This window comes from Hermetia illucens, chromosome 5, assembly GCF_905115235.1.
Source record: "Hermetia illucens chromosome 5, iHerIll2.2.curated.20191125, whole genome shotgun sequence".
NCBI lineage: Eukaryota > Metazoa > Arthropoda > Insecta > Diptera > Stratiomyidae > Hermetia > Hermetia illucens.
In genome coordinates, this window is record NC_051853.1 from 21,159,137 (window position 1) to 21,177,359 (window position 18,223).

General features: G+C 43.0%; 1 protein-coding gene across 4 annotated transcripts in view; it reads left to right on the top strand.

The window, feature by feature from the left end:
- The window catches only part of LOC119656717 (tyrosine-protein phosphatase 99A), a 588,033-nt gene that overhangs the window by 164,120 nt on the left and 405,690 nt on the right, over positions 1–18,223 (top strand). For all 4 annotated transcript variants that reach the window (XM_038063239.1, XM_038063240.1, XM_038063242.1 and 1 more), the window contains exons 3-4: positions 2,975–3,101; positions 8,401–8,524. In XM_038063239.1, coding sequence (XP_037919167.1) covers positions 2,975–3,101; positions 8,401–8,524 — 251 coding nt within the window. The remainder of the gene's footprint in view (positions 1–2,974; positions 3,102–8,400; positions 8,525–18,223) is intronic.

Sequence of the window (18,223 nt, forward strand, 5' to 3'; positions counted from 1 at the left end):
TCAGACTCCAAATACAAATTTAAGGAGTTCCCCAGCTTCGGCTCACCTTCCTCCACTGTGAGATCTCTAAAGACCTAGGCCATACATTCCAGCCGCTCCCCATGGGGAATGTTTCACTCGGTACACGACCTTGCACACCCTGGCATTCGGACAACGAACCGGTTACTGTCCAGCAAATATTTCTGGTCGACGTGATTTCTTGGGACAGAGAGTGCAAAGCCATAAGGTCGCTAGGCATGCTAAGAAAGAGTTAGTTGTGTTCCCTAAGTCAACCACCAGAGGTGGTCTCGCAACGTGTCTTTAGTCATGGATCAGCCTGAAATTGCATTGGAATCGGGCAAACGTCCACAACGAACACAGAAATACAAAAACTCGAGGAAGTGCGCAAGCCGGCCACGACGTCATATTCAACAGACAATAGTGGAATGGCAAGCGAGTTCACATCCTCAGCAGCAGACACCGGCGCAATCGCAGCAAAAAACCCGTACAGTGCATTATCACCACCACCTACCATACGGAACTACTGACTTCACGGCCGGAGTCAACGTGATCAACCACCCCGGCGTGATCCGTTAGTTATAGCAACACTCTTTTACTTTAAACGCCAACTTCGGCAACTGAGCTTCATCAGTGAGTTTACTTCCTACATCTAACAAGTATTTGCGAAAGACAACGTCGTTGGGGAAGCGTTGTCACAAATCTCGCGAATCTGCGTGGTTTCATCTGCGGGCGGAGTGATGTGGAGGTAATGCGGAGACGTGAACCATCCACTACATCGCTGGTAATGTGAATGCCTTCGCCGATGCTCTGAACTACCGCCGGCACATTTGGCGGCCTAGCATAAGGCCGGGATGTTACGACCCTGTAGATTATATCAGTGAGCCTGTGCTAGCTTCTTCTATGCATGTGCTACTGGATTTACCATATAAAGAAACCGGCCTGGGCTCGGCTTTGAGATTTTACCTTAGTGCATCACCTGACATTGTGCACTACCATATATCGCTATTAGTTTCTCCGGAATGCCCTTCCTGCGTTGAGCAGATGAAGTGCACACTGTTTCATTATGATCCGCAGGGTGTTGATGTGGTCATTGCAGGAGGATCCGGTGCAGAAACCAGCTTGCTCTCTGGCGATTGAGCCTTTTAGAAGTTTCTTGATGCATGCCAGGATTATTTAAGCTCTTATCTTTACGACGGCGGAGATCACAGTAGCACTCAAAACGGGTGACCTGTTTCGGAATCCCTGTTAACGCTAGCACCTTCACTTCATTTGAGAAAAGTGATGGTCAAAATGAGTCCGTATCTGCATGCTGCGGTGACTAGCCATTTCATCCACAAGAAGTGGAACTTCACCGGATGTAATACTGTTAAGGACTATAGTGAAGTATTCGTTCCTTCTCTCCAGACGCTCATCATCATGAATCACGGGTTGAGTCCGATAACATCCCTTAAAGGACACTTGAAACATTTGTGATCACATGCAAGTTCCCTGATGACGGTTCTGAAAACATTGCTTTCTGCAACAACTTCTGCTTCCTTGACAAACGCGATAACAAACTTCCCGGTGCGCACTTCGGAGTTCGTGCCGGTCATGTTCGCCATCGCAGTGATCAAAAGCGACTACAGTCCCTTCTGCTGATCGTTCCGCTTCCATGATTCCATGGCCAGCCAGATCTTGCAACTTCCATCCTATCCGCAAGGCAGTTATCCCACTTTCGGGGCACACATGAACACAGATGAAGTGGTCAGTGTGGACCTTGGAGCAAAGGTCCCCAGCACTGCGAGAACTGGCAGACGCAATACATAAGTGAAAACCAGCGACCATTAAATGACGCTAAATAACAACATCTCTTGTTACAAACATCCAGAAGATAACTTGTAAATTGACTGCTGATTACAATGTTGTCAATCTGATTGGTCGCTTGATGTCAGTCAATTGAAGTCCCACTGACTTTATGGCAAGCTCTGTGCTAGATCATTGTGTCACCAGTGACGAGGTGGTGGAAGTTGCAGAAATCCTTAAACCTCCCATCATTATTGTTACGGTTGCCAAGGTTGTGTTTCCTCATCACAAGTCCGAGCAAGATGTTGTCAGAGATATACCATGGAATTCAAATAATCCATTATGATCACCATGTCCTAGAAAGCATCCTTCTGCACTATTCGCAGTGCTGCAAGAGGGTGAGGAGTACCGCAGGAACCTCACCATCTCACTTCTCTTACATAGAAATAGATGCCCCTCTGTCGAGACTAAAAACTAGTGGCCAGCATTCGGGCCGAAATTAGTTCATTGGTCAGCAAGGGAGGAGTCATACAACGAAAATATAAGGATGCACTGCGGTAGACAAAAACGTTTTCCAAAGTTATAAATGTCATCGCCGTTAGCAGTGAAATTTTGACTTAGACTATTGAAAACGTCTCCATTTCATTCTGAAAGAACTTATCTATATTCCAAAAATGACCTTCGAAGATAAGATCAGGTAATGGGCACAAAGGAGGCTTCGTCCTTCGATATGATATCTATGCCTTTCGAATGTGATAATTCGCTCAAAATGTAGTCGCGCCTTGATACTGCTGATCCTGCTGTAAAAAAGGCACCTAGAAAATCACCGGTCCCAAATCAACGATACAATTGGTTCTAGGAAATCCAGTTTCATTCCACATCCTTTTGTAACATAAGGTATCTTTCTAATTATTTAGGTTGGAGCAAAATTATTCCAATTCTCTTGATTATAATATTAAATCCATCTCACATATCCCCTTGCATATTCATAGATATTACAGAATTAATGAAATCTTCTATCAACCATTCCAGCCAAGCTAATAACTTTGTCATGTGCTTTAATTATCTTTCCTTTTCCTTCTCATACCTGGCCATGCATACATTTAGTATCTTAGCAACAATTAATACTCACATATCTTTTTCCAGAGAAAGGAGAAATATAATTATCCTCACTTCATCATTTCTATTCCAGTTACAACTTCTGCCCGAAAACTTCAGTCTACAATTCAGTCCAGCTATTGCATCTGACACTGCCGAGTACATTTGTCTTGTCAACGACAGACACATTCCAGAAGCTATAATTGATTTATTAGTACAGGGTGAGTAAACGAAATGTTGGTTTAACACAGTTTTATCTATTCCCTAGTATTTCGCCACCATCGCAAGCTGCTTCCTTACACTAACTTCCTACATTCGCTGTATCACTTCCCCGTTTCACTCTTTGAACTCCTCTAGGAGCGCTTTGTGCAGTGCACATATTATGATCCTGAAACTCAAAGCATTTTTCTGAGTCCTTAAAGTGCGATTACTCTCATTTATGAACTTCCATTTCAAAAAATTTTCTTGGTAATATAACGCAGTAATCTTTTTTCTGGAGAAAGTTTGTACGAATTACGTGTATGCCGCGGAAGCTGGCAAATGGGATGCGAAAAGGACCTTAATCTTTTAATAAAATTTGTGGAGTGAATGGAAGCTGCTTCGATGTAGTAAAAGGGAAGATTATTTTTGTAATTTTTGGTTCACGCGGCTGTTATAAAGCGTGGAAAACGTGAACGAAAAGCGCAGCTAGGAGAGGATAAAATCAAAGTACTCAAAGATTGGAAACTTCCAGACAGCATCTGAAATGTTTCCCCTGTCGTGAAACGGTCCTTTTCGTTTATTGCATATTAAGGTTGGGTATATTAGTATCTTTGTGAATATTAAGTTCATTAAAGTTAATTTTACTTTGGCTCAATGCAGTATCTGAAAGCGATGAGGACTTTGCTCAATACAGTTCACGGGGATACTTAGAGTACTATATTACGCGAAATACTTCACAGCAAAACAAGATTAAATTAATGAAACAAAACTAAATGGATTAAATTTTAATATGATGTTGTGCAAAATGAAGAGGAACGGAACAGGATATCGTAGATATAAAGTGGAAATTCTGCCTCTTGGACATAGAAAAACTATAAGCCTCAAGTCCTACTTTCCAACGGAAAGAGATTTCAAGATTCACAAGTTTCCTAGTTTCAACACATAATTAGAGGCAGGCAACCATCATATTTTCGTATATATAGCACATATGTAGCGGAGGAGACGATAAAGCATAAATGTCCATAGGTAACTAATGCCCGGATAGGTACCACCTCGAGGCCAAAAACTCGCCGTGGTGAAAGTCCCCGAGCAATATGCGAGAAAACTCCTTAGCAGCGGGAGAATCAAAATTGCATAGGCAGTATGCAGGATACGAATGCGGATAGTCCCCACCAAGTGCTACAGGTATCTGGACTATAGACACACGTCAGCAACTGCAAGATACCGGACAGGAGGATAGCATGCCGGAGATGCTGCCAAGTAGGTCATCAAACGAAGACCCGCAATGAAAGCGAAAGTTGCTGCCGTACACACTGCGGGCTCGGGACGGTGTCCAATCTTCAAGGCGGAACTGAAAAAGGCTAGGGCGCGAATAGCATGATCCCTATTTTACAAATCAACATGCACCGGAGTGCAACCGCTCACCAGTTGCTAGCACAGTTTGCAGCGGCAGTAAATGCTGATCTGGTGCTAATCAGCGAGTAATACTGAAACAGGCACCCTGCTTCCTGGCATCGCGACTTATCGGGCACCGCTGCCATCTGGGTTCGAGGCGACGTTCGACATCGTGTTCTTGCCCAAGGCCTAGGGAATGGGTTTGCCTGGATTCGATCTTTAGGAGTAACGTTTTTTACCGTTTACCTGACGCCGGACTCTAGGCACCGACTTTATGCTCTGGAGGATGCCTTTTCAAGCACGGAGGGACGAACCCTGGTAGGCAGTGATTTTAATGCCAGGGCCTTTGAATGGGGCATACTTCAGTCAGACTCCAAAAGGAAACCGATTATGGAGGATGGATTCTTCGAGAACCGGACTCGTAGTTTCAAACACCGGATCCACCGCAACGATTCGGCGCCCAGGTTGTAAAGGAAGCATTCCTGACATCACTTTTCCGTCGGAATCTCTGGCATCATTAGTGGACGGGTGGCGAGTCCTAGAATACTTCTCGGCAAGTAATCACCAGTACATCGCGTCCGATGTCATTGACGCTACTTGCCGGCGAGCACCAAAGCGACTTTCCCCCTGCCTGTGTAATGTCGCGAGGGTGAACATCGGAAGTTCGTCGAAGCTCTTGAAACTGGCAGGGCCGTGCTGGAGGATGTTCCGGGGGGTGATAGCATCGTAAATTCAGTGATGAACCTAATAATGACGGCGTGCGAGGCTTCTATGCCCCGAAGGGGAGCCGGCTGCGATAAGCCTTCTACGTACTGGTGAACGGCAGAAATTGCCGACCTGCAGAGAAAGTGTCATAAGTTTCGCTGCTTGGCACAACGTTTACTGACCAACGAGGAGGCATGCGCCATAAAGGCACAGTATAGATCAACAAAAAGAACTCCGCAGCGCTTTAAATAAAAGCAAAGCTCGCAGCAGCAGAACCTTGTCAACGAAGTGAATGCGGACCCGTGGGGACTTGGTCTTAAGTTGTCACCCGGAAAATCGAGGCTCTGCGGAAACCTTGCATACTAAGTACCGACTAGATGGACCGCATTTTACGGCCATTATTCCCCAGACATCCTGTGTGGGTTGATGTCAATAGCGCGGAAAGCGTGGAGAATTGCCACCTTTTCACAATGAGAGAGCACAAAAGAAGCGGTTCTCACTATGAAAAGCAACAAGGCGCCAGGTCCTGATGGCATCCCAGCGAAAGTTTACAAACTGGTGGTCCGCCAATGGCCAGACTTTTAACTTGAGGCGTTCAACGATTGCTTGAAGGAAGGCATTTTTCCTTGTCTCTGGAAGGTAGTCAGTGGCCAGGATAGTGCTCCTCATAACGCTTGATATCAGAAATTTCTTTCTTCCGTAAGATGGGCAGATATGCTAGGCACATTAGAAAACTCATTCCACGTGCCAAGCTATCTCTTGCGGATATTCAATGATTATCTGAAAGACCGCTCCTTGCTCTATGAGACGCTAGAGGGCCAGAAGAGGATGGAAATAATGTTGAGAGAAGCACAGGGATCCATGCTGAAACCCGATATGATCGCAGATTCGCCTGGTCGGTTATGCAGACGACGTTGCTGCACTTGTTGCCGAACGCACTATTTAACTTGACAAGGAGGTGCATCGTAAACCCATTGTTCAAGTGCGGAGGCAGGGAGCTTTGCTCTCCGAACCGGCCGTGATGGTAATCACGGGAGTGATCTCCGCTACCCTTCTTGCCAAGGCACGTAAAGATATCTACCGCCGTAAGGGCGAAACCTTAGAGAGGTGGTTGCCCATGAAGAACTTCAACACACCCTTACCGAGTGGCACCTCTTTTGGCAAAATGAGCCAAGGGGCAGATGGACTGCGCGGTTCATCGACAATTTAAACCCAGGGCTGAACCGAACGCACGGTGAGATTGATCACTTCCTTACCCAACTTCTAAGCGGGTCTGGAGGTTTTCAGTCGTATCTGCACAGGATTGCGAAAGCCCGATCTTCTGATTGAGTGTTCTGCAATGGAGTGGTTGACGACGCTGAACACGCCTTTTGCTCTAGCGAGAGATGGGGTGGCTTTCGTCAGCAGCTTTATGCAGACACACAGGGAGTTCTCTCCAGCCAACATTTCCCCCCCCCCCCCCCCCGCCAAAGCCGGAAGCGAGGGAGGGCTAGCCCGAAGTAATGTGTGAAACGTTTCGAAGCTAGTTCTCTGATGACTCAGAAGAGAAAAAGAAACTGATAAACGGAAATGAGAAGGAAACACCATAGACCTCCGGCCAATTTCGCAGCAAAAAGAATTTCGGAAAGTTGGTAACCAAACGGATCAAACATCGTCGAAAAAAGAGTAACAATAACGTAAGTTGGTTATTGACGGCCACTGTAACAAAGTCGAGATCAACTACAGCAACATCATCGCCAGAGAAAAACAGAAGGGACAAACCACGGCCAGGGGTCCTTGTCAGCAAGCCGACGAAGGGGGATCTTTCGCGGAAGTTCTTCGCAGAAAAACTCGCATAACCCCAAACTTGAAAACGCTGGGGTAGAGGCCAATGTATCCGACGGAACATATTCTGCGAGACAGCGCAGAGCTAGAATGCTGTATGGAAGGAATGATTTTCGGTCTAGAGCCCACGGGCGCCGTTAAAATCTGGGCTGTATCGCGAACAAAGAAGAGAGATGGAGGAAGAGGTAAAAAGGGATTATCCAGATGTGAGAAACCGACGTTGCATCTGTCAATCGCAAAGGACAAAAATTGGTCATTGCCTCCGTCCCTAAGAAGACAGTGACCCTATTTCTGCATTGCGGGAAAATAAAAACTGTGTGGGTCATATGCTGGATAAGGAAGTTCCTCACCAAATGAATTAAGTGTTGGTTTTATAGGTACATAGCTAGGATTTGCAAAGGGCTGGGAAGAAACACTTTGTGTTACAAGTGTGGGGAACCCGCTAAAAAGTGAAAGCCTTCAAAGGAGAGTTACAAAAACAAAAAATCAAGCAACATTATCCACATCCTTCAAGCGAGCAGGCATGCAAGAAAGAAGAGTTGACTGCAGGTGCGCTGACAGGTGGATCTGCTCCAAATGCCGGCAATGATTGTGGAGGTGGAGGATGAGCAAATTCTTCAGTTGAAATCAGCTCGAAGTATTCTCTCCTTATATCCGTCGCTGCTCGACAGTTGGTAAGCAAAGTACCGTTCTTGTCATTAATGCAACAGAAGTGTTCGATATCCTGGGTGCATTCGTTTCGGCTTTTAACAAGTCGAAACAGATCTCTCTCGCCATTCCAAGTGTCCAGTTTATCGTAAAGATCTTTTTAGTGGACCGCTCCGGTGACAGTGATCGCTTCCTCTGCTTCGTGGTTGGCATTCTTATAAATTTTTCAATTGCCGAGCGCTTTATCGTCAAGGCGATTTTTTCACGGACCCTCATTTCCACATCGTTATTCCAAATCCAAGTATCTCGGTTGATAAACCGCTTACCTGACTTGATGAACCCGAAGGTTACAGAGGCCGCTTTGTGGATCGTGTTTTTCATTTGGTTCCACGATTCTTCCACATTCGTGATGGTTGATAATTGCGTAAGTGAGATCATTTCTTCTTTCTTCTCACGAACTCGCCACCATTTAGTGCGCCGCAGGCCAGTGCGTTCCTCAAGGCGTTTCATTAGTGGCTTAATTCGCAGGATGGCAATCAAAGGCCGCTGTTGAGGTGTGATAGTCTCATAGGGAATGGCTTTGCAATCAGTAACGGTAGTAAAATGTGTTTGAAAATACATACACAAAAACTGAACAGTGGAATTGAAAATTTTAATGAAATGGCTAAAATATTTTATGAAAATAGTCAATTTCTGGCAATTATTAATTATATAATAAGTTCTAAGGTTATCTACAATTTCTTTCAGATGTTCCAGATCCGCCAGAGAGGCCTTTAATTGTAAGTTTTACGTCGCGCTCAGTTAATCTTTCATGGGCACATTCGCAGCATGCAAGGAATGCGCCAGTTACACATTTTATAATTGAAACAAGGTAAGTAGCCTTTAAGAGAATTAATGATTTTGTTATTATGCCTATTCTGGTAAAGTTTACACTATAAATTTTAAGATAAGAAGACAGACACCTGAAATTAAAAAAAGATATTTTTATAAAACCAAAAGCGGAAAGTCATCCCTTGTCTCCTTTGTTGAATTTTCTTTTCTTTTTAACTTCTTGTCTCTGTTTCCACCTCTATTCTGCGAAAACATAAATCATTTTCCTAAATTTTGGAGGTTGCTTGGTTTCAGATTGAGCCTGCGAACGATTTCCTCATTTTGGTCACTGGAAACCATTGGCTGTCGACTTCCAAATATTTGCAAAGGCAAGTAAATGCATTTGATGATGAATCCCGAAGATTGGGCCTACCAATCAACACAGCCAAATCCCAATCTATATCCTTTAATACAAGCAGGGTAACACCAAGGGTGGTCATTAATATTAATAATCTTACTCTTGCCCATGTCAAACCCATCACCTTTCTAGGTAGAGAGGACGTGGTCGGTCAGAGACGATTTGAACTCCATTGGTTCCACTGGTTTTTCTTTTGGTCTCATACTCCGTAATGCCATCAAGCTCTACAGATATGTAGTGAGGACCATTATAGAGTATGCCGCTACGTCCATTATGAATTCGCCAAAATACTTTGAAGACAAGATGAAAATATGCTTGGGGTTGACAAGAACCAACCAATTGCTCCAGATTGGGGTGGTTCGTTTTAAAAGGTCCCTCCTGGCAGCTAAAGAACTTATTAAATTATAAGAAAGAAATCCCAAAACCTATCATTTGGTGGTTCAGAACCCGAATGCTGAAAGTGGTCTCTCCTTGATCTATAAGTCGTTCCGGAGCTTGATACTGAAATTCCCAATGTTATTTCCGCAACTTCTAATAAGATTCAGATTTTTCTGTTGTATCCTGTCGTCCGGATGGAGGATGCAGACAACAATTCAGTTCACTCGAAGGAATACAGAACCTTGTAAAGGGACCCACAAACCCGATGATCTCAAGTTTCGTAACAATCGATCGAACAGTTGTGGAGTTAATCGAGTGTGACAGACAGGCAGACTGACGGACAGACGTATGAGGAGTTGCGAGATCTCTTATCAGCCGCGACCACACGTGACGGATAGGGACATACCTATTGATGTGTAAATATATGCTCAAGCCCTTTGCTTTTCTGACTGTGCATGGGCTAGTGTTTGATTATCTCTTGGGCGTAGACCAAAATGGCTATGGGAAACGCAGAAAATAAATCCAACATGGACGAATTGAGAAGGAATAAAGTTACGGTGCGGAGGCTTAGAAACCCAGTACTGATGCGTTCTGAGAGTGAGCTGGAGAGAGGTTTCCGATCGTCGATATCGCTCGACCGCAGTGCCTCGGTGGTGGCCAACTTGGCTACCGTAGTATCTAATACTACAAAGAAGAAAGTGTTCAAATGAAGCATAACTCTGCCAAGAACAACAATTGCAAGGAGATAGCTAGTCAAAAAAAGTGATTTCGACACCCATCGGATCTGATCAGGAGGTACTCCAGCAGCAGCAAATAGATCCATTCAGGAAGAGCTCATCATTTTTGCGATCTCCTCCAATACCAAACCCGGCAAAGGAGGAAGCCCGTGGGAGCTTAGCGATTGACAAAAGTAAAGGAGTCTGTGAAAGGAGTAATCTGGCCAAGACTCAACAAAGAACAAAGCAAATGGAAATTGCTATCATTAGTGAACCATACGGCAATCTTGACGGTGATGTATAGGTCACAGATTCGACTGGTGGAGCGGCGATATGGTCGTGCAGTCGTAATGCCATACAGTATAGGCAATATAGGGGTCAGGCGGCTAGTGATTTTGTGTGGGCAAAAGAAGCGATATATTCGTTTACTGCTGCTACCCCCACGGAGCCCTTCACTGCCTGAGTTTTAAGAGCTGTTCACGACGCAAGGGAACGAGGTCCGAAGATGATAGCCGGTGACTTTAATGCATGCGCCATCGAGTGGGGCAGCAAAGAGGCTAACACACGGGGGCGATGCTTATTAGTTTTGGCCATCGAAGGTATAGTAAACACTTGTCACTGGCACTTTCCAGCGCCACCTGAATATGACGCGATTCCACCAGTCACCAGGGACGAGCTGCTGGAGATCTGCAGTCGAATAGGCGACAGCAAAGCCAAACATGGTTGTCCGAGGTTATCTTCCTGCTCCATGGGAGCGGCAGAAGCTGATGGTGTTGCCTATGGCTGGCAAATTTCCAGGGGGTCTTCTAGACAATATCGGGAAAATATTGAAGCGGGTAATTTATAATAGATTACTGCCAGTCGTCGAGAACCAAGCGGGCCTTTCAGATCGACAGTAGGAGTATCGTAAAACCAGATCAACCATTGATGCCATCAAAATGGTTACTGGCTTGGCCGAAAATGCAATTTACGGAAGGGGTTGTACCAGCAAATATTGTGTGGTGGTGACCCTGGATGTGAGGAATACATTCAACTCGGCCAATTGGAACCTAATACGAGAATCTCTGGCGAAGATTGGTGTTCCCGCTTATCTTACAGCTATTGTCAACAGCTATTTACAAGAACGGAGGAGTATGTTCATGACAAAGCATCCACTGCAAGCGTGGCCCTAGCAAGGTTGATGCCACACATGGGAGGGCCACGGCATGCTTCCAGGTTGCTTACAGCTAGGGTAGTGAGTTCAATCCTGTTCCATGTGGCTCCAGTTTGGGGAAAGGTATTGCAGATTACATTTAACCCTAACAAACTGAGTTCAGTCTACAGAAGAACAGATGATGCAACATTCGTCATCTCTGGAATGATGCCTATTGACATCTTGGCAGATGAGATGACAACTATATACAATGCGAATTCTATCTCTCCTTTATCGCAGACGAAGAACGCCGAAAGGGAGAGATCTCTAAATAGATGGCAAGAGCGTTTGGAGCGCGCGGGAAAGTGCCTCATCTCTGCCATCAAGGAGGGGTTGGAGAGAGGGCACGGTGAGATTAATTATAATCTTGCTAGCATGTCATCCAGAGCAAACTGCGATAGTTTCACACAAAACCTTAAGAAGAATTAAACTTAATAAATCTGTGTTTGGCTGTTTTTTTTTAGCATAAACCATAATATGTTTCTGCCGACATAGGCTAAGGGCCTGCCTCAGTCCTGGCGTACTTCATGGGAAGTATCAGATCTTGTCTGAACTATTAGCTTGCCAGGTCCAAAGGGACAAACAAAAAGCAACAACTAGTACGTAGTTAGTTAAATTAAATAAAAGGAAAAGAAAATTAAAAGTAAACCTAATTGGTCCCCCATCCAGCTAAGCACTATTCCCAACAACGCTTACCCGTTTTGATATATTTCCAAAATGTAGTAATATGCTGTTACTTTAGTTAATTGTCTACGGAAAGATACTACTACTACATTCAGCAACCATTAACTGTTTCTATCTAGTTCCCTGCAGCTACTCCCTGGCCATTCATTCTGTGATATCTCTTCCTCCTACTTCTTCAACTTGGACATAACATACCAATCCGAATCCTGCAAAAACTCGATTCTGCCATCATATCCACTTAATGAAGCTGGCATTCCATACATTCAAAATAACTTGCACCTGTGAATTCCTGATTGGGGACTCTAAATGTATCTCATGCTACTCTTTGCAGGATCCCATTTTCGATTCAGAAGTGCACCAACCGTATAGACAGTTCTCGGTTCAAATGGGTTTACCATCCCCAAAGCATTGACATTCCATAATTTTTCAACTTAATAGAAAACTGTTCAATATATCCTTCGTACTCGTACATTCCCCAGCAGTGAGCAATGCATATTATCTAAAATGGAACGGATTAATTGAAATTAAATGTTGTGGTGTTGCTATTGGTTGGTTAGAGAATGCTAATATTCTAAAATTACTTCACACTCTACGTGCGCTTAGGATAACCGCAGAACGTAATTTGGTGAGGTTTTCGACATTGTGTTTGTTGGTATTGTCGCCGTAGGCGTAAATTTATGAACTATATTTTGTTGATTTTTGGAGAAAAGCGAGTAACGTAGTTAGCCCCAGGCTGGAATTGTGAACGAGGACCTGATATTGTGTTTATTACTCGCTTGGTCTATAGCTCATATTATTATTTTCTAGGAGCAGAGGCTGCAGGAAGCAAAATTAATATGGCATAAAACCAAACCCCTGTAGGCCGACTAGATAACCCTAAACACAGGGTGTGGAAACATATTGTCAGTAAGCGAGGAAAATATAGTATTACTGTTCTTATTTGGGCATCTGGAAGGGAGAGTGAATAAGTCCAATTTCAACTTAAGTATGGAGTTTTTAATCCTGTAATCTTCGGAATTATAAGTTATTGAAAATACTTATCAATCACCAGACCGAATCAACACGATTCTTTAACAAAAAACTCCTTTTGGTCTCGTTTTCAATCACCCAACTCTCACTCCCACATTCAGGTATTCAGGAGCTTCGTTTTACTAATCGCCCGCATTCAATCAGGCCAATGCAAATATTAGCACGCACAGCTCCACAACATCATATATCCAAATCTCTCACCATTGCTGGTATCGTCCCGCTAGACAAAATGCACCTCATTGCACGCTGGCATAGGCATTTACACTGCATTGTGATGCTATTAGCAATAATAAAAAAAGATCAATGAACTTTTCAGGTTTAAAACATATACAGTGATGTCATTTTTAAACAGGATTTGAGATTTTTGGAGATTAGAATGTTGAGAGGTCTTAGGTGGAAATTAAGGTGATTATTTAAAATGACCGAGCGTAATGCTGACCACATTGCCTCCTAGTGTACCGTTACGGTCTTGAATGAAGTGCTCTAACACACTTCAAGGCCCTGATCCAATATGGATTGTTGTGCCAACGATTATTATTATTATTATTATTATTTAAAATGACTAACTGAACTTCACATTTGGGATCGAATTGGTGGAGTAGGGTGGTATAACTGAATGAAAATACTGTGCACTAGGAAAATGGGAAATGTAAATGAATTTCCCCAAAAGGCTCAACACGAGCAAAAATAAAGAAACAAAAGGATTCGCATTCCGTAAAACCGCGGATACTACATGCCATCTTTAAAAAGTCATTTGAAAGTATTTCATGATACTTCATAGCCAAGAATTACTAAAAAAAATTCCTCCAACAGTTTTGAAAATCCCAATCCTTTAGTCCCCCAAAGGTATTTCACTATTTCATAACTTCAAGTTATGCATACAAACTTTTCCCGATAAAGTTTTATTCATACCATGAAATAACTATAAAAAAATCCTCCGATACACGTAATAGATACCGAACACATGATTATACAAAAAGTTCAAGCATCGTTTAAAAACTTCAAAACTCGGACAAACTCCTGCTATGACCACAACCTGTGTAACCTGTAATTAAACCCTTCAAAACGAAAATTAATGGAATTGTGGTAAAAGCGAGATTGTTGCAGATTCCGGATATACTATGTATGTAGATATTATAGCTACTTCTACCAGCTGCCGCGTTCGATGGTTGTCTGCTATAAGTGCCAACTGGACAGAATACCTGGTTAGATGTCGAAATAGAAAACAACCTTTGCTCCCAAAAATCCTTGATTAACACTTCAACTGACCGCAATTTTCTTCTGTGCCCGCTAGTTGAATTTTGGTTATTGCAAATGGTGGGAAAACATTTTGTGACATTGTGAAATATGAGTTTAGTGCACAATTGAGTGGATGGACTTTGGATATTGCTTTACGTTTTAGAAGATTAACAAAATTTCCAGGGCGTTGTTGTGCAAACATGATTAAAAAACTATTATTTCAGTTTCATGTTTTTCATATCAATTACTATAAGAGAGGTAATGAAAACATACTGTGAGCGTCAAAAATAAGTAAACACTTAATTTTTTCGTATTTAAGCTTCAATTTCATAGCAGTTACTGATAAAAATTAACATGCTTCATCACCGGTTAAACGTATTATATAATAGAAGTTTAAACAAAACAAAATACCGTTTCAAAAAATTATTAATGCTTCAAAATACTGCTGATTTTACGCGTCAAAAGAAAGTATACAGAATTTACTTCTCTAAGAAATAATATCCAATAATTAATTAGAAATAATTTTTAATATTTAGTTTGTTTTCCATGTGACTTTAGAACAGCATTCAGTCTTTTAGGCATTGATTTGACAAGATTTTTTGTAATATCTGGAGAAATGTTGTTCCATTCTTCGATTAAAGCCCTTTTTAGGTCGTCCTTGTTGGAAATGCTTCTTTGTCTGATTTTCCTGTCAAGGTGCTCCCACAAATGCTCGATAGGATTAAGGTCTGGGGACTGCGGTGGGTGATCAAGGGTTTTTGGCGTTCGGTATAACAACCATTCCTTAACAATGTGGGACGTATGTTTCGGATCGTTATCGTGCTGAAAGATCCAGTTTCCCGACAACCCCAATTTGTCAGCACTAGGAGTGATATTGTCCCTCAGTATATTTAAATAGTCTATTTTAGTCATTTTAGACTCGATGAAAACTAGATTTCCAACTCCGGATGCCGCCATACATCCCCAGACCATAACTGAGCCTCCACCGTGCTTTATGGTGCTTGTAATGCACTTGTCGAGAAATGCTTCATTTTTCGCTCGCCATATTTTTGGTGGCTTTTCCGCCGCAAATATTTCAAATTTACTCTCATCGAAGTATAAAATGTTTTCCCAAAAGTGTGGAGCCTCATTTTGGTACTTTCTGGCGAATTTTATACGCTTCTTTTGATTCGCTTTAGAAATATAGGGTTTCTTACGTGGCACTCTGCCATGTAGACCATTTTTGTGGAGCGCTCTTCGAATTGTGCTTGCACTCACTGATTTGCCTGAAGTCTCAGCTATTTTCTTTGATATGTTTACTGCACTTGAAACTGGATTATTCCTTACTTCTCGTACAATTGTCCGCACTTCGGAGTCAGTAAGCTTCTTAGGTCGCCCAGACCGCGGTAAATTTTCAATAGTATGACGAGTCGTATATTTATCTATAATTTTTTTTATCGTACAATGATTCCTTCTAACGATTTTTCCAATTTCACGCAAAGATTTCTTTTCTTTATGTAAATCTAAAATTATTTTTCGTGTTTCGTTTGTGGTTTGCTTACCCATTATCTTAAATGTTATACTTTTGCACTTATTCAAACAAAAACAAAGAAAATCTACGAAAAATATTAGTGCACTATATTTGCTTACTTCACTTATAAACAGTTTCAAAGAAATTTGTGTGATTCCCGGAAATAATTAAAAACAAAACGAGAAGTGTTGCCACTGTATACTTTCTTTTGACGCGTAAATTCATGAGTATTTTAAGACAAGATGAATTATTTTTGAAAATGTTTTGTTTTGTTTAAGTGTTTGTGCTGACATAAACTTCTATTATATGAGCCTTTCAAGCTATGATAAAACATTTTAATTTCTATCAATAAACATTGTGCAATAAAAGTTTAAATACAAAAAAGATGGGTGTTTACTTATTTTTGACGCTCACAGTATATCCGTGGCCCACTCGTCGGCCATTTTGGAGAGTGGACACCGTGGGCCGACGAAGTCATTCGTTTGAGATAGTGTTAGGCCAGCGTACTCCGATGATACGAAGCAGACAAATATTGACGAAAGCTTGGAGCTTTTCAGTAACATGTAATTCACTTTCAATGTGCTACTCCCATATAGGAACACAGAAGGAACACTAGCACAGAACAGTCTCAACTTGATCTTGGTGTTGAGATAACTCCATTTCCAAATTTTTGACAGGGCAGCGAAAGTGGATCTAACCCTCCATCGGGCAACATTTTATTCGGTGCCACCATCGGCAGAAACCACGCATCCTAGATATACAAATTAATCGAAGCTCTCGATGCTCTGCCCATTAGTGCAGATAGGAAGAGTGCGATGGCGACTGAGGAACCTTAGTTTCGTTGGTGTTTATTTTCAGTCCAATTCGACTTGCCTTTCTTTCCAAATCCAGACCATGAACAAGTAAAAGAGCAAACAGATGTCATCAGTGTAGTCGAGGTGTGAAATGTCATAGTCATAGTCCATTAAATTCCTTCACAGCCTCCGTACAAGGCAGCATGAAGAACATCACGAATAACAAGAAGAAATAAAATCGATGATAGGATGCAACCCTAGCGGTCTCTGCTTTGGACGTCAAAACCCTCCGAGATTCCGCCTCGGTGTATTTGGCGCCATCATATGTTGCTCTGATAATAACTACTAGTTTCTCCGGAATGCCCTTCCTACGTAGAGCACTCTAGAGGCACTCCCTGTTCACGTTACCGAAAACTGTCTCGAAATCGATGAAGAGCAGATGCAGCGAAAATTTAAATTCCGCGCACTGTTCCAAATTGATCCATGGGGTGTAGATATCTCGAGGCAGGAGGATCCGAAGCGGAACCAAGCCTGGTCTCTGAGGCTCAAGCTTCCGAGATGTTCTTTGGTGAGTTCCAGGATTATTTTAGCGATTTCCGAACGAGTGGAAGCAGCAGATCTGCAAAGGCCGTCAAGCCAAGCGACTCCGTTTGCGTGCATTGTTGGGCGAAATGATTTCTTTTCTGCTTGGAAAAACAGTCCGTAGAGGTATGTTACGGTGACTAGCCATTTGATCTACAAAGGGAGGAACTTCATGGAATGTAATACGGTTAAGAACCCTGATGAAGTATTCTTTCCACCTCTTCAGTTGTTCATCATCGTGGATGAGAAATCGACCGTCCATCACTGGACCACGAAAAGCTCTTTCCTGATACAATATATACTTCTGAACTTATTACGATCTGCGACATCTTCCACTTTCCTGACCAGCGCAGTAGCAAATTCAGTTTTGTCACGGCGTACACTACGCTGAACTTCTTCTGATTTCACTCGGCATCGGAGATCGAGCGCGTCACGCCCACCATCACTCACAGCGTTCAGTGGAGCTTTCAACCCCTTCCATTCATCGATCTGCTTCCACGACTCCGGAGTCAGCCCCTTCAGGACGTGGCCGACGACCTGTGCAGCACCGGAGAAAAAAGCATTTTTGATAGAGACCCAATACTCACCAATATTCTCAGGCGCGTTACCCTGTAGATATGCTGTTCGATCAGCAAGCTAACACTCCTAATGTTGGGCGACAGTTGGGTCATAAAAGCGATCGATGTTGAATTTAGGGGGTCGTAGCTCTCTAACCCTGCGAGAAGTGCCGGACGCAACATGGAAGGGAACATAAGGGACTATCAAATGGTGATTCCTTCCGAGGCCGATGTCAGCGACTCTCTTGTTACGCACATCCAGAAGACGACTCCTAAATCTGTTGCTGACCGTGAAGTGGTCGATCTGATTACTCGTACGGCGTCCGCCAATTGAAATCCAATCAACCTTATCAGAAATATCCGTTGATCGTTGCATTGTTCAATTGTAATGATCATTAACCTAGATCGGAATTTTGTAGTTAGAAGTTAGAAGAAGAAAGTGGCACCCCGGTTGAGAGGGTGCGCCTTGCGATAGAAGTCAGAAGCAACCCTTCGCCGGATTCGCGCCACCACTTGGCTTTCAAAAGTACAAGCACATTGCCATATGTGTGGCAAGAGGGAGAAGAGTACTGTCCAGACGCCCACCATATTACTTCGCTTAGGCACCAAATGTCCAGTTTATATCGTTGGAATTCCCGCTCAAGTTGGAGAAAGCAAGCAT